Source organism: Anser brachyrhynchus (genome assembly GCF_964034855.1).
Source record: "Anser brachyrhynchus genome assembly, chromosome: 2".
Classification (NCBI taxonomy): domain Eukaryota; kingdom Metazoa; phylum Chordata; class Aves; order Anseriformes; family Anatidae; genus Anser; species Anser brachyrhynchus.
In genome coordinates, this window is record NC_137695.1 from 129,711,307 (window position 1) to 129,727,229 (window position 15,923).

General features: G+C 37.9%; 1 protein-coding gene across 7 annotated transcripts in view; it reads left to right on the forward strand.

Annotated features, from left to right (window-relative positions):
• Positions 1-15,923, forward strand: part of ZFHX4 (zinc finger homeobox 4) — a 154,276-nt gene that overhangs the window by 133,692 nt on the left and 4,661 nt on the right. For 5 of the 7 annotated variants that reach the window (XM_080581617.1, XM_080581619.1, XM_080581622.1 and 2 more), the window contains 4 exons: positions 2,184-2,329; positions 2,471-2,671; positions 3,935-4,052; positions 4,837-10,230. In XM_080581617.1, the coding sequence (XP_080437743.1) occupies positions 2,184-2,329; positions 2,471-2,671; positions 3,935-4,052; positions 4,837-10,230 (5,859 nt within the window). The remainder of the gene's footprint in view (positions 1-2,183; positions 2,330-2,470; positions 2,672-3,934; positions 4,053-4,836; positions 10,231-15,923) is intronic. The other 2 variants (XM_080581623.1, XM_080581620.1) reach the window with 1 other exon arrangement.

A 15,923-nucleotide genomic window follows, 5' to 3' on the forward strand; every position in this document is an offset into this window, starting at 1 on the left:
TTAAATTCATCATCCTGTATAATGGATTATACACCAGCTGAGATTCTGGCCCATTTGTCTTTATAAAGGAACATCTTAAAAGTGACATATGATAAAGGTAAGAAACAGTAGTCAACTGTTAGACATTTTTGACAGTTGGAAATGAAGAGAGGTTAATAATTTGAACCTATCCTTCTAAAACCTGAGAAGCAACCTTTCTCTGTTAATATAGTATGTCACTTTTTTACTTTGTATAACTCTCACAGTTAAGACATTTAAATAATAATGGTGTCTTGCCAAGTAAATACAGCTGTGCCAGTGAGTACTGTATTACAATAAACCAAACTGAGTAATAAAATGGTGTCTTTTGTTGCTGTATCATGTAGATTTTGCCTTTACAGCTTCACCAGTCCTTCAGGTTGTAGGCACAACCCTTACTGAGCCATCTAAATGAGGCCTCCAGGAGCCGTTCCTGAGAGAGTAAAAATTCAGTGGGGCTCCAGAAAGCAGCTTGTACAGATATTAAACCTATGTTGACAAATTGGTGATTAAAAGTAGGAAAATGTGGCAAGAATAAACTTTAATTTGAGCAAGAACATGCTAGAATTACTTGCCTAAATTACACCAAAAGAAATAATTACCATCTTAGGAACGAAAAACAATGTGTGGGGAAATCAACATTAATGTATAAGTCATAAAAAGTTTTTTTGTTTTTTTTTTTGTTTGTTTGTTTTTAAATGCCCTTCAGAATATGTCTCTGTATGATTCAGTTTTCAATTGTTTATTATTTTACCATGAGGATTTGATATTTATCTTGAAAGTTTTTCTCTTATTTTACTTCTCTTTAATGTTGCTCTTTTAATATCGAACATTGCACAAATTGTATATGATATTGATAACAATAAAAGTTCTTAGTTTTGTCTACAGAAAAATACAAGCATTTTCTTTGTTCATGTTTACCTTGTTGCCAAAACGTCCATGACCTTATTTTTAAATTAATCCTAGGTTATTGTGCAATGAGGTGCAATTTGTTCATTTATATGAACCTTATGTGGATTGAAAAAAATCAAGATAAATCTTCATGCACAGCATACAATCAGATTACCCCTGGACTATATATTTATGTTGGGTCTGATAGCAATCAATGGTTTAGCTTCATTGCATTTCAAGATGTATTTGCACCCAGTGTCCAGTGATAGTGTCCTCACCCTGGAAATAATTTAGTTGCAAATTGACTGGAAGATGGTGAAAATTGAAAGTTAAAATTAGAAATACTCATAATAAACAGCAGAAAAAAGGTCAGATGATGCCGCACTATGATGAGATTGGAATAGTTGGTAAATGAGGTTTTGTGTTTGTCGTGAGATGTATGTGACATGCCTACCCAATGCTCTTGTAATATCCAGCCTAGCAGAAGAGATTATCTGGCAAATTGACGCTGGAAAGAATTTTCTGATGGACTGGGAAATTAGAATTGCACTCCTTTCTTTGATGTGTGCAAGACTGGGCCACGTTACACAGCTAGTTCAGGCATAATATTAAATATAGTATTTAATACTTAATAGTAGAACTATCTATAGAAAACAATTATATTCTGGTTTTGATCACAAATGCCAAACTATAAAAATCCACAGTGTAAACATCTAAGGCAATCCCAAATGACTGATCTTTGTATATAATGAATATTAATTTATCTCTGAAATCCTATTCTCCACAGTATTTCTTTTAAAGCCTCACTATATTTAGCTTCAGAATTGTAACTAGGCAGGAGTTATCAAAACAGCACAATAATCATATTGCTCAGACAGTTTAGAAAAGAGAGAGGGTAATTAAACATCAGTAAATTAATTATTTTGGAAAACAGGATTTTTAAGCAAAAGCTGATTTGTTTTAATGTAATACACAAATTCACACCGAGCTGCTAAATAAAGCATGTTATTGATTAATTTTTAAAGGTAACCTAGGTTATCTAAACAGTAGAGAAGAGTCCATTTAAAAATGTGTTTATAGAGTCTCCATCAAGGATAAAAGTGTATTTTCACCTTTATACTTACCAGGTTTTTTTTTTTTTCAATTTTTTTTTTCTCAGAACTTGAAAAAAATACCCTCAGAGACAACACAGACCTTTGGAATCACAGCCTCTTTGTAAAATAGGATATTTTAAAGTTTAAAATGTGTTCTTAAAAATTATGTTTTCGGAACAGGAATAGTCACACCAGAGAAGGAACCAAAAGTGAACACTGTGGTAGGGGCACAACAGCTTCTTCTGGCAAAAGAAGAGGATGGTGCAGCTAAAAAATCAAAGCCTCCAGAGGACAGTAAATTTTGTCATGAGCAGGTAAAGGAAAATGTAAGAATTTAATTGTATTCTAGAACTTTTCCAAATAACTCAAAAATAAAACAGAGATGATGTGCTATTAAAATAGCACTCTCATCAAGTTATTAAAAGCACGCTGACTAATAGCCTGCATCTTAATTTGATGTTTTTCAGTTCTATCAATGTCCTTATTGTAACTACAATAGTAGGGACTCAAATCGTATCCAGATGCATGTCCTGTCACAGCATTCAATGCAACCTGTTATCTGCTGCCCCCTCTGCCAGGATGTCCTCAGCAACAAAATGCATCTCCAGCTTCATTTGACCCATCTGCACAGTGTGTCCCCTGACTGTGTGGAAAAGCTGCTTATGACAGTAAGTGTTCCAAATACTGATGTACATGCTACAGAAATGTATTCAGGCCTCGTGGCAATGTATTTGTTGTGACATAGTATTTGGGTAACGTGATATGGGGAACAGGTCAGGTTTCTTAGATTCTGTTGCCAGTTCATCCAGTGACTGATGTCCCTTGGGAAAGTGACTGGAGGTGGATTTCAAAGATGCTGAAAACCTGCAGTTCCTCATTGACTTTACCTTGGAAAAACAAAGCCTGTCAGTGCCTCTAAGTGCACACCCATAAAGTGGGTCTAATATTATCCAGGTCTCAGAGGTATCATGATTCTAGTTTGGAAACAAAACAAAACAAAAAACAACAAACAGAACTTCCCTGTAAAGTGTAGTTATAAAATGTAGAAATATTCCTGTGTATAACTGAGCTGTACTTTCATTATATAATATGAAAATTATATAATATGAAAATAGTGGTTCTAGTTGGAGAATAAAAGTGTCATTGTAAAATATGTCTCTTTTTTTTTTTTTTTTTCTTTCTGCCTCTACATAAAAGGCCATTTAGATTTTTCATGGGGAAGAGAAAAAAAAAGTGTGAAGCAGGTAGGGCAGTTCTTCGGAATAAGGAATACCTGTTTTCAAGTACCTAACCTGATTTGGGCACAGACTTGATTCGTCCCATATCTGGGATGAATGCCTTAACCAGCAAACTCTCTTTGAAGAAAGAATCCCATCTGAACTCACCTAAGAAATCCTGTTCTTGACTGAGAAATTGCACAGGCCATATCAAAACAATAAATTTCTGTGAAAAATAATGTCTCAACATTACACAAATCAATGTCAGTAAATACACAGTCAGGTGTAGAATGTTATTATTAAGTTGTAGATTCAGTTAGAAAACAGATCTCCCAAGACAGCCTAGTGTCTTAGTTCTAGTTGTCTTGCGTTTTTAGTAGGACATGTACTTGGAAATCTCAGATCCAGCTCTTTAAGGATTCGTTTCTGTATCCATAGACAACTCCTTCATTTATAATGTTGTGGTGGTAGGCCAACCACCTCATTGCGACTAAAATGAAAAAAAAAAAAAAAAGAATAAGAAAAAGAAAAAAAAAAAAGGAAGAAAGAATTGAAAGGGCTCTTTAATGAGCAATATATAATTGGAGATCAACAAAACCAATTTAGTTTTCTTTCTTATTTTCTTTTAATACTGCTATAATAATTTAATACTGCTGTATAATACTAAATAGTGTGACTTTTCCTTTAATAATACTGTGTTCTTGGCTTTCAAAGGTTCCTGTACCAGATGTCATGATGCCTAATAGTATGCTATTGTCAGCAGCTGCTTCAGAGAAATCTGAACGTGACACACCTGCAACCATCACAGCAGAGGGATCTGGGAAATATTCAGGTATGCAAGAAATAGCCCAGACACGTAAAAGCTAGGTTTGGACAATTTAGGAATAAACCACTTCTTTCTTTCTTAGTAAAGTGAATCCTTTTTGGCTTGCATATAGCCACAGAGATTAAAAAAAAAGTATCAAGGGGTCTGAATTTGGCTATCTGCACCCATGCAAAGCTACTAGGATATACGTGTATATGAGAATGCTTTCTTGCTGTAGAGGTAAAATTAATCAGGCAGTAGTGCCTAACCTCTTTGAAGGTAAGACCCTCCTTGTTTACCCAACGAATAAGGCCCAGTCCTAAAACACAGTGGCACTTTCACCAGCTTCTGTGGGGAACGTTAGGCAAATAACCCTGACTTCATTTGCAATAATAGGTTTCTTATCCTGTACTCTTACCACACTCTGTGCTGGGAAGCTGCTTTGCTGTCTCTCACAGCAAGCTAGTCCCTCTGTCCTCAGACCACTTTCCTCCTAGCCTATCTTTTTAATCACCTGTCCTCACTATTGTCCCCATTTCTACTCCCTCCCTCATTCTTACTGTTTAATACTCACATTATACCAATAAACTCCTACCTTATGAAAAAGAGAAGCCCTGTGCTGCTGTTGGTCCAACTGTTACTGTCACTCTGATCATCATGCTTGCATTTTATTACTTATATTAACACACAGCATATATAGCCTCTCTTGATTTCCAATGGAAAACAAACAACAACAACAACAACAAAAACACTAATATTATGTGCTATTCCCTTCTACCTGCATAAAAGACACTTCACTTTCTTTAACTAGGTGAAAGTCCTGTGGATGAAAAAAGTACTCCTGGGATGGATGAATCGAAAGCTGGAATGGAAATTAAGAACGAGGAACAGAAGCAACCTAAGGAATCTACTGAAACAGCAGATTGGAATAAGAGTAGCAGTAAAGATGTAAAGACCACTGACTCAATGCCAGATCAGCTAAATGAACAGCAGAAGAAGCAACAGCTCTCTGTTTCTGACCGCCATGTCTATAAGTACCGTTGTAACCATTGTAGCTTGGCTTTTAAGACTATGCAGAAGCTTCAGATACATTCCCAATATCATGCTATTCGGGCAGCTACTATGTGTAGCCTTTGCCAACGTAGCTTCCGTACATTCCAGGCTTTAAAAAAACACTTGGAAGCAGGCCACCCTGAACTCAATGAAGCTGAACTTCAGCAGCTGTGCGCATCTTTACCTGTCAATGGTGAACTCTGGGCAGAAAGTGAAAATATGGGACAAGATGATCATGCACTCGAACAGGAAATAGAAAGAGATTATGAGATGGATCAGGAAGGAAAAGCAAGTCCTGTAGGAAGTGATAGTAGCTCTATTCCAGATGATATGGGCTCAGAACCAAAGCGGACCTTACCTTTCAGAAAAGGGCCAAATTTTACTATGGAAAAATTTCTAGATCCGTCTCGCCCATATAAGTGTACAGTGTGTAAAGAGTCTTTCACCCAAAAGAACATTCTCTTGGTCCACTATAACTCAGTCTCCCATCTACATAAACTCAAAAAGGTTTTGCAGGAAGCATCAAGTCCTGTCCCTCAAGAAACTAACAGCAGCACTGACAACAAACCCTACAAGTGCAGCATTTGTAATGTTGCATATAGCCAAAGTTCTACATTGGAAATCCATATGAGATCTGTGCTTCATCAGACAAAGGCAAGGGCTGCAAAATTAGAACCAAGTGGTAATATAAGTAGCGGAAATAGTGTAGCAGGGAATGTTAATAGCCCCAGCCAAGGAATGCTAGATTCTATGAGCTTACCAGCAGTTAACAGCAAAGAAACACATTTAGATGCCAAAGAACTAAATAAAAAGCAAGCTTCTGAATTAATTTCTGCTCAGCCTACACATCACCCACCCCAGTCACCAGCACAACTTCAAATGCAACTACAGCATGAACTGCAACAGCAAGCTGCGTTTTTTCAACCCCAATTTCTAAACCCAGCTTTTTTGCCTCACTTTCCGATGACACCAGAAACACTCTTACAATTTCAACAGCCTCAGTTCCTTTTCCCATTCTATATACCTGGGACAGAATTTAGCTTAAGCCCAGATCTGGGTTTGCCTGGTTCTGCCACATTCGGTATGCCTGGAATGGCTGGTATGACAGGATCACTGCTAGAAGATTTGAAGCAGCAGATTCAAACTCAGCATCATGTGGGCCAAACACAGCTTCAGATACTGCAGCAACAAGCACAACAGTACCAATCCACTCAACCCCAGCTTCAGTCTCAAAAACAGCAGCAGCAAAGCAACAAGCTGATGAAAGCAGAGCAAAACAGCTTAGTAAGTACTGACTGCCAGTTGATAAAGGATATGCCATCATATAAGGAGTCCGAAGAGATTTCTGAGAAACAAGAGAAGCCAAAGCAAGAATTTACTAATGAGAATGAAGGACTAAAAGAAAACAAAGACATGAAGAAGCCAAAATCCTCAGAACCAGCCATCCCACCACCCAGAATAGCTTCTGGAGCAAGGGGGAATGCAGCCAAGGCTTTGCTGGAGAACTTTGGGTTTGAGTTAGTTATCCAATACAATGAGAACAGACAAAAAGTGCAGAAAAAAAGCAAGACTGGTGAAGGTGAAAATACAGACAAACTGGAATGTGGAACCTGCAGTAAGCTCTTTTCCAATATTCTTATTTTGAAGAGTCACCAAGAACATGTGCATGGACAATTTTTTCCATATGGAGCATTAGAAAAGTTTGCCCGGCAGTACAGGGAGGCATATGACAAGCTTTATCCAATTTCTCCATCTTCCCCAGAAACACCGCCGCCACCACCACCACCTCCTCCACCGCCTCCACCTCCTCCTCCAACTCCTTCTCAGCCTTCTTCAGCTGGGGCTGGAAAAATTCAAAACACAACTCCCACTCCTTTACAAGCTCCACCACCCACACCACCACCACCACCTCCTCCACCACCACCACCTCCTCCACCACCACCACCACCATCAGCCCCACCTCAAGTCCAGCTTCCTGTTTCACTTGATCTCCCACTCTTCCCTCCAATTATGATGCAGCCAGTGCAGCATCCTGCACTGCCTCCTCAGCTTGCCCTCCAGTTGCCACCAATGGATACTTTGTCTGCAGATCTTACCCAGCTTTGTCAGCAGCAGCTGGGCTTAGATCCCAATTTCCTGCGCCACTCTCAGTTCAAGCGCCCACGTACAAGAATTACAGATGACCAGTTAAAAATATTGCGGGCTTATTTTGATATTAACAATTCTCCAAGTGAAGAACAAATCCAAGAAATGGCTGAGAAGTCTGGTCTTTCACAGAAAGTTATCAAGCACTGGTTTCGTAATACACTGTTTAAAGAACGACAGAGAAATAAAGATTCTCCATATAACTTCAGCAACCCTCCCATAACAGTGTTGGAAGATATCAGAATAGATCCCCAACCTTCAACTGTAGAACCTTACAAGTCTGATGCATCTTTCAGCAAGAGATCATCTAGGACGCGATTTACTGACTACCAGCTTCGTGTCCTCCAAGACTTCTTTGATACAAATGCTTATCCAAAGGATGATGAAATTGAACAACTTTCAACTGTTCTTAACCTACCTACTCGAGTTATTGTTGTATGGTTCCAAAATGCACGACAAAAAGCTCGCAAAAGTTACGAAAATCAAGCTGAAACTAAAGACAATGAGAAAAGGGAATTGACAAATGAGCGCTACATTCGAACTAGTAACATGCAATATCAGTGCAAAAAGTGCAGTGTAGTTTTTCCCAGGATCTTTGATTTGATTACACACCAGAAAAAGCAGTGTTATAAAGATGAAGATGATGATGCTCAAGATGAAAGCCAAACTGAAGATTCCATGGATGCCTCTGATCAAACAGTGTATAAGAACTGCACAGTTTCAGGCCAAAGTGACTCATCAAAAAGCCTGGCAGTCACAGCAGCAAGCTCTGGCTCTGGTTCTAGTACTCCTTTGATTCCATCACCCAAACCAGAACCTGAGAAGGCTTCTCCTAAACCGGAGTCCACAGAAAAACCAAAACAAAATGAAACCATCTCTAAGCAAACTGATACAACTTCCCAAAGCACCAAACCAGTACAGTCTGCTCCAGTAAACCCTTCTGATCCTCAGCCCTCAGCCTCTCAACCACAGCAACAAAAACCACCACAAATAGTAGGGAGACCTCCTTCTGCATCACAAACTACACCTGTTCCATCCAGTCCTTTACCAATTTCAATGACTCCTCTACAGAACAGTCTACCTCCTCAGTTATTACAGTACCAATGTGATCAGTGTACAGTTGCCTTTCCAACTCTAGAACTTTGGCAAGAGCACCAGCACATGCATTTCCTAGCAGCCCAAAACCAATTTCTTCACTCACAGTTTTTAGAAAGACCAATGGATATGCCCTATATGATATTTGACCCCAATAATCCTTTGATGACTGGACAGTTACTTAATAGTTCTCTTGCTCAGATGCCACCACAGACTGGTTCATCACACACGACACACCCTGCTACAGTTTCTGGTTCCATGAAACGAAAATTGGATGATAAAGAAGACAATAACTGTAGTGAGAAAGAGGGAGGAAACAGTGGAGAAGATCAACATCGCGATAAACGTTTAAGAACTACAATTACTCCAGAGCAGCTGGAAATACTTTATGAAAAGTACCTATTAGATTCCAACCCCACCAGAAAGATGTTAGATCACATTGCACGTGAAGTGGGACTTAAAAAGAGAGTTGTACAAGTCTGGTTTCAGAATACAAGAGCCCGAGAAAGAAAGGGACAATTCCGTGCAGTTGGTCCAGCCCAGTCCCATAAAAGATGTCCTTTTTGTCGAGCTCTGTTTAAAGCAAAATCAGCTTTAGAAAGTCATATTCGCTCTCGACATTGGAATGAAGGGAAACAGGCAGGTTATAGTTTGCCTCCAAGTCCTTTGATATCAACTGAAGATGGAGGAGAAAGTCCCCAAAAGTACATATTTTTTGATTACCCATCATTGTCATTAGCAAAAACTGAATTATCAAGTGAAAATGAATTAGCCTCTACTGTATCAACCCCTGTTAGCAAAACTGCAGAAATGTCACCGAAGAATCTCTTAAGTCCTTCTTCTTTTAAAGCAGAGTCTAATGAGGATATAGAAAATTTGAATGCCCCTCCTACTGACTCTGGATATGATCAAAACAAGACTGACTTTGATGAGACTTCGTCAATTAATACAGCAATTAGTGATGCCACGACAGGGGATGAGGGGAACAATGAAATGGAAAGCACGACTGGCAGTTCAGGGGATGCAAAGCCTGCATCACCTCCCAAAGAACCAAAACCACTTGCAAATGATACGCTAACAAAAGCTGCAACTACACCTACAAATGACAATACTGATGATAAATTTCTCTTTTCCCTAACAAGCCCCTCAATACATTTCAGTGACAAGGATGGTGATCATGACCAAAGTTACTACATTACTGATGACCCTGATGATAATGCTGACCGCAGTGAAACTTCAAGCATAGCTGATCCAAGTTCACCTAATCCATTTGGAGCTAGCAATCCCTTTAAATCCAAAAACAGTGATCGGCCAGGGCACAAACGTTTCCGAACGCAAATGAGTAACCTGCAGCTTAAAGTTCTCAAGGCTTGCTTTAGTGACTACCGGACTCCAACAATGCAAGAATGTGAAATGCTAGGGAATGAGATTGGTCTGCCCAAACGTGTGGTCCAAGTCTGGTTTCAGAATGCACGGGCTAAAGAAAAGAAATTCAAAATTAACATAGGGAAGCCATTCATGGTAAATCAGACTGGGCCTGATGGAACAAAGCCTGAATGCTCTCTATGTGGTGTGAAATATTCCGCACGTTTGTCCATAAGAGATCACATATTTTCCAAACAACATATTACAAAAGTGAGAGAAACTGTGGGAAGTCAGCTAGATCGGGAGAAAGATTATTTAGCTCCTACAACAGTTAGACAGCTGATGGCACAGCAAGAATTGGATCGCATAAAGAAGGCTACCGATGTGCTAGGATTAACAGTACAGCAACCAGGCATGATGGACAGCAGTTCTCTTCATGGTATCAGTTTGCCAGCAGCTTATCCAGGACTCCCTGGCCTTCCTCCTGTTCTTCTGCCTGGAATGAATGGTCCATCCTCCTTACCTGGATTTCCACAAAGTTCAAACAGTAAGTCTATAAGGGGATAATTTTCTTGTTTTATTAATTTGATCAACTTGCCTAGTCACCATCCCCTTCTAAGACAGCATGTTATGCATTCATATCACTGTGTGATGGAACACTGGAACAGATTGCCCATAGAGGTTGTGGAGTCTCCTTCCTTGGAGAGCTTCAAAAAACACCTGGACATGGTCTTGGGCAACCTGCTAAATGTTTCCCTGCCTGAGCAGGGAGTTTGGAGCAGATGACCTCCAGAGGTCCCTTTCACTTTAACCATTCTGTGATGCTTATGAAGCTGGTGTGAGTGGCTGAAAAATATTGCAATAAGGTGTACTCAGTGCAATTCTGAATTGTTGCTGCAGCCTGGATGATATCTCTGTTTTCCCTAAACAGAAAAATATAATTTTAATTGAAATCTAATCAGCAGAAATGTTTTTAGTCTATATTAGGCTTCTGTAACAACACCAGTGTAATAATAGCAATGTTGCAGGGGATTTTTTTTTTCTGAATGATGCTGCTGTAGGCAAAACGTGGATTAGAATTTTGTCTGTAACATTTTTGTATGCAAACATTTAAAATAACATCTGATGAAGTGCAGAATAGTTATTCCCATACTACTGGATCATCAGGCATTTGGTCCACGCCTTAAGTCAATTCAATCTGTTGTTTAGTTGACAATAAATACTAAAAAAAAAAAATGTTGCCTAAGACCCTCTACAATATTTCTGAATAATTGACTGATAGAATAAGTTTTCTGTTGAAGGCGATTACTAATGGTAGTTTCATTGTTATCCATATTCCAGGGGTAGCCGAATATCTCTTAACCCTAATTGGTAAAATTATTGCAGACATGCAACATTACACTTGGACTTCTGCTTTTAAACTGAACTCATAACTGTTTTGCTGAGGTTGAATCTGTTTTTTGCTCAAATTGGAAATCACTTCTTCTTGAAATAACTAGCTAAACTCAAAGAATCAAATTTTCTGCAGAATGATTTGTTTAGTCCTCAAAAATGAAGCTTGTGTGTGTGTGTGTGTGTGTGTAATAGGCTCCAATTTTGCAGTCAGAGTTCACTGTGAGTACAGCCTTGCAGACTGAAGGTCTCCCATTTATCCTCTAATTTTACACTTATCAAATACATGCACACCACAGGTAAGGAGTTGGTTGAGATACTTCACCTCACTTTATCCAGTAATTCCATTTGCTGTTGGTCTCTAAATTTTTATTTATTTATTTATTTATTTTGGCAAGTAAGGTAGGGGCTTAATCACTAGTATTGTTAGGCAAACTAAGACTTAAGCAATATCTTCTCTGCTACGCAGCTCTGGTTTGATTGATGATGATGATGTTATTGTTTCCCTAAGTGGTGGTCAAAGCATCTTGCTTGTCTCTTCATTGGATCAGAATGGCTTTCCTTCCACAATGGAGTCTCTGGCTGACTGCCCTCTGGCTTTTGTCAAACATTTATTGGCACAGAGAGTGCATATAAAGGAAATATAAAGTTGTTGTATTTCCTTCTTAATGGCATACAGTGTCCAGGTCCAAAAATGGCTGGTCATTGTTCATTAAAATTATAGATATGGTTTCTCCATATAACTTTGCTAAATAGATTCTGTTAGTTTGACCTTCAGGTAAAATAGGCTCCAGAAAACTCAGACTTGAGCTATACTAGTAAAATAAATTTGCTTGGGAACATATCATTACATCGTTCTAGTCTCAAAAACAGGAAGTCCACATTCAAAGTGGCATCTGGGAATGGCTGAACACCCATGGTAGCCTCTCAGTTGTTCCCAGGCGTTGTTTAGGAGGATGTTACTTGGCGTCAGCCAGAACTGTGCCAACGTCCTTTCTTACTGTTTACCTTCAAAAATAACCGAGTTCAGTTTTTAGGAAATGTTCTCTGGTACTGTTTAACTTACTAGCATCAATTCAGCCTCAGAGTCTAAGTTTTGCTGTTAATAGTATAAAAACAGAATGCCAGGTAAACAGGCCAACTGTTCCATAGTAACTTACTTTTTATATTTTCTAATTTCCACAAATTAGGTCTTCTCTAAGACAAACTTAAATCATTAGTACCATAGCATATCCAGTGCTCTGACAATTGAGACGGATTTTTAGCCCCTTTCATCTTGCATCTTCTTAAGGTTAATTAGCCCACTGTGGGCAAAAGCCCACTGTGTAAAACAGCTAGTAGAGTCTTGTTTATTTCCCTTCTGCCAAATGCTAAATAGCCCCCGCATCCCCCTTTTGTTCCTTGGCAAATACTTACATTCATAAATCTCCATTTCCTAATGATACTAAATGGAGCAGTTATAGTGAATGGAAATAATAGATTATTTTAATCATTCATTATATATATTAAAAAAAAAAAAGTAATATACTCAGATTTTCTCCAGTATGTACTCAACACCAGTATTTCCTGCACCTAATTAGCCCATTTCTATTTTCTTATATACCCTGCTTTGGTTGATAATTCAGATTCATATTTGATGCTAAGTATTTAAGAATGATTTGTTTGGAAGCAGGTTTCCAAGCAAGCTTTTCCTGGGTACGGTTCTTCAGTGTGTGTATTCTCAGTCAGCAGGACAATTGTTCTGCATCATTCTTTACGTGAAGGATTTTCTGAAGCTAACTCCCTAATGACTATCCTATACTTCAACTCTACTTCTTGTGAATTCTTCTGCAACTGTGTCATTTCTTCTCTTTTGGCCCCAATTCTGAAAATGCACTTCAGAAGAAATCTCACTAGGACCTCTTATATTAAAATATTTACCTGTTCTCATTGATGCTTACAGGGTTGGTATTTCCTGTTGTAAATCACATCTGTTCTGTCCTACATGCTTGTTTAAAGAACAAATGTCAGAAGTAGTACAATACTCACTTTTAAAGAAAATATCTGCTGTTTGCTGAGACAGGGAACTTCTGAAATTACAGTAATAAGCATCAAATTTAAAATTCTCTTCTGTGCTTCTCTTTACTCATGCTAGACGGAGAACTGAGCCTTTTTATTTTCACTTATATTATGAGGGATTTCACTTGCATCCAATATTGCTCTTTATGAGTTCCCAAAAAGGAGTAAAAACAACTAACTTTTGCAAAATACTATTCTTTTCTAAATAAAATATTTGTTTTTACAACAAGTTTGAAATGGAACAGTAGTGCTGAATCACACAAGGGAAATATTTATACAATGCTTCATTTTATCTCCTTTATATATTGCTCAGACTGGACTTCTATTTGCAAAGTTTATTACACTTATCAAAATAAGATTAATTTCTCCATTTCTGACTGAAAGGACCCATTAACTTTAAATTCAGTTATTTGGTTCTGAAACGAGTGTTTTGCAATGTCAAAGTTATTGTGTGGTTCTAGAATGATGTATCCAAGTATATTCTCACCTATGGGATACATTTCTGTAGGTAACATAATTATATCATCTTGCGGGCATCAAATACTGAGTGAGTTCTCAATGGCATTGCTTTGTTTGCTCAGCATAATTCCTAATATGGAGTTATTGCTGGAATTGTAATACATACAGAATACATACACAATTTTATTTCTGGCTTGTCTTTGTTCTTCAAGTACCTTATTGTTTTCTAGATGACTGTAGGTAGAAGAGTTCATCTGCTTTTTTTAAGCTGTTCTTGAAATTCACATTCTTTTTTCTTCTTAGCTTTGTGTTTTTGCCTGTGATGCCTTGCAGAAAACTAGTGCTTCATCTTGCCTCTAGCTATTAATAGTGGTTCTATGAACCTTTTAATGTCATCATCATTACCATAGTTTTTTTTGCATATCACTTAAACCTGGGCTGCCTTGAAGATTCACAGCAGCTTTTTCCAAGAATGCACACATCACTGGGTAATATGTACTTAGTGGTTTTTAAAATCTTATCAAGAGGGAAATTGATTCAGCAGCAATTACTTTCCTTGTTATTAGGGCACTAAATTCTGTTCTCTGTTTGCTTTTGGCCCATTGGTAGTAGGTTCATTTCTATATTTTTAATCCTCTGATTCCTCTAAGAGAAAGAGAAATCTCTCCTTTTTTGGAGTCACTTAAAAGAGTTTAGGAAGATTAGAATGTTTATTCATGATTAGTGAATTTTCTATTTTACATCTCTCATGACTGAAAATGGAGCATTTCTTTCATCACATTTTGTTCATTTAGTTTTTATACCCTCAGCTCCACCCTTAACTTTCAATAAAATAGGTGGATTTCACTCTTCTAGAGTAGCTAGTATGGATATTTAAATGCATTCTCAGCTTTCAACTAAATTCCAAACAATATCTGAAAAATGCAATAGATCTTGGCTGCTCATCATCAATGTGAGCAGAATGAAGACAACATGATGTGTAAGGGTTGAAGAGATTAAGAACAGAAAGAAATCAGAAAAAATTATTAGTAGCCGACAGTCCAAAAAACATGACAGAGCTGGGGCAGCAGTTCATACTGATTGCATCATTCATGAGTTTTCCATCTACAGTATTTATCATCTGAAACATTTTCAGCAGACTTCATACTCAATTGCCTGTTACTTCCTGTTGAAAGCATAGGGGCAAACAATAGTATCTTCCATGTCACTGTGCAGTAACTGTGACAATTACCCACTTCTTAATTATAACTGTTGTGAATCGTTTCACTGTACTATCTAATCCATGTTCACGATGCTTTTTAACTCCTTAGTGTTCTCCTACCATTAAATAGGAGTAATGACACAGTGACAAACATTAAATGGCCTCTTTTTAAATCTGATAATTATTCCCTTTGAATCCTAATTGCTTTATTCCTAAGTAATGCTAAGCACCTGGATATTGATGATTTAAGCATCATTCTTGTTCACTCCATTAATGCTTCCTAGTAGCTAATACCCATCTAACCTCCATTACAGAGACTGCATTTATTGTTCTCTTATCCATGCACTAGTAAACTGTTCACTTTGCTTTACTTTTACAATTCTGTGAGCATCACACACTTCGTGTGTTCTTTCCTCTAGCAAACTTACTTGCCTGAAGAAATGACAATGGGTGTAATGTACAGCCCCTTACGGTTAGTTGCCTTTTCTACCCTGTGCCATCATTTAATTTTCTGAGCAACTATACATCTCACAGAAGTTGCTTTTTAATAGACTGTTACCAGCCACTGCACTATATTGGGTACTTGAAACACAGAAAAGATTTTTTCCATTAATATATGAGACATACTTCTTGTGTGTATGCACCCTCCAGACAGAACCCAGTCCATCCTTAGGTTGCTTTCTCTAATGAGGTGGAGGACATCATGTCTGCATGTTTCAAGTAAGCCGAGAACAGCAGCGTTCCTGTGTCAATGTATTTTAGTGCTATTACACTTATTTCCCAGCAAATACAGCACTGACCTGATTGTCACTGTAAAGAAAAGCTCTGTTCAAAGTCTCAAAAATGAAAATGTAAGCTGTGTGGTGTCCCAGTAATGAATAGTGTTGACCTGGTTGCTTGTTCTATTAGATTTTTGAGTGGTCATTTCCTGTTGATATTTCCTTATCTAAACATCTTTCTTTCTTTATTATTATTGCTTTTTCCCCCAGCAATTTGGATAAAGATTCCTTTTTATTTGAGAGCTAATTACTTGTAGTGAGCACCATAATTACCAGGTTTCTTAGGTGAAGGATGTGTGGGTTATATCATCCCAGAGGCACAATAAAAATTAGTTAAAATGAACAACAAAG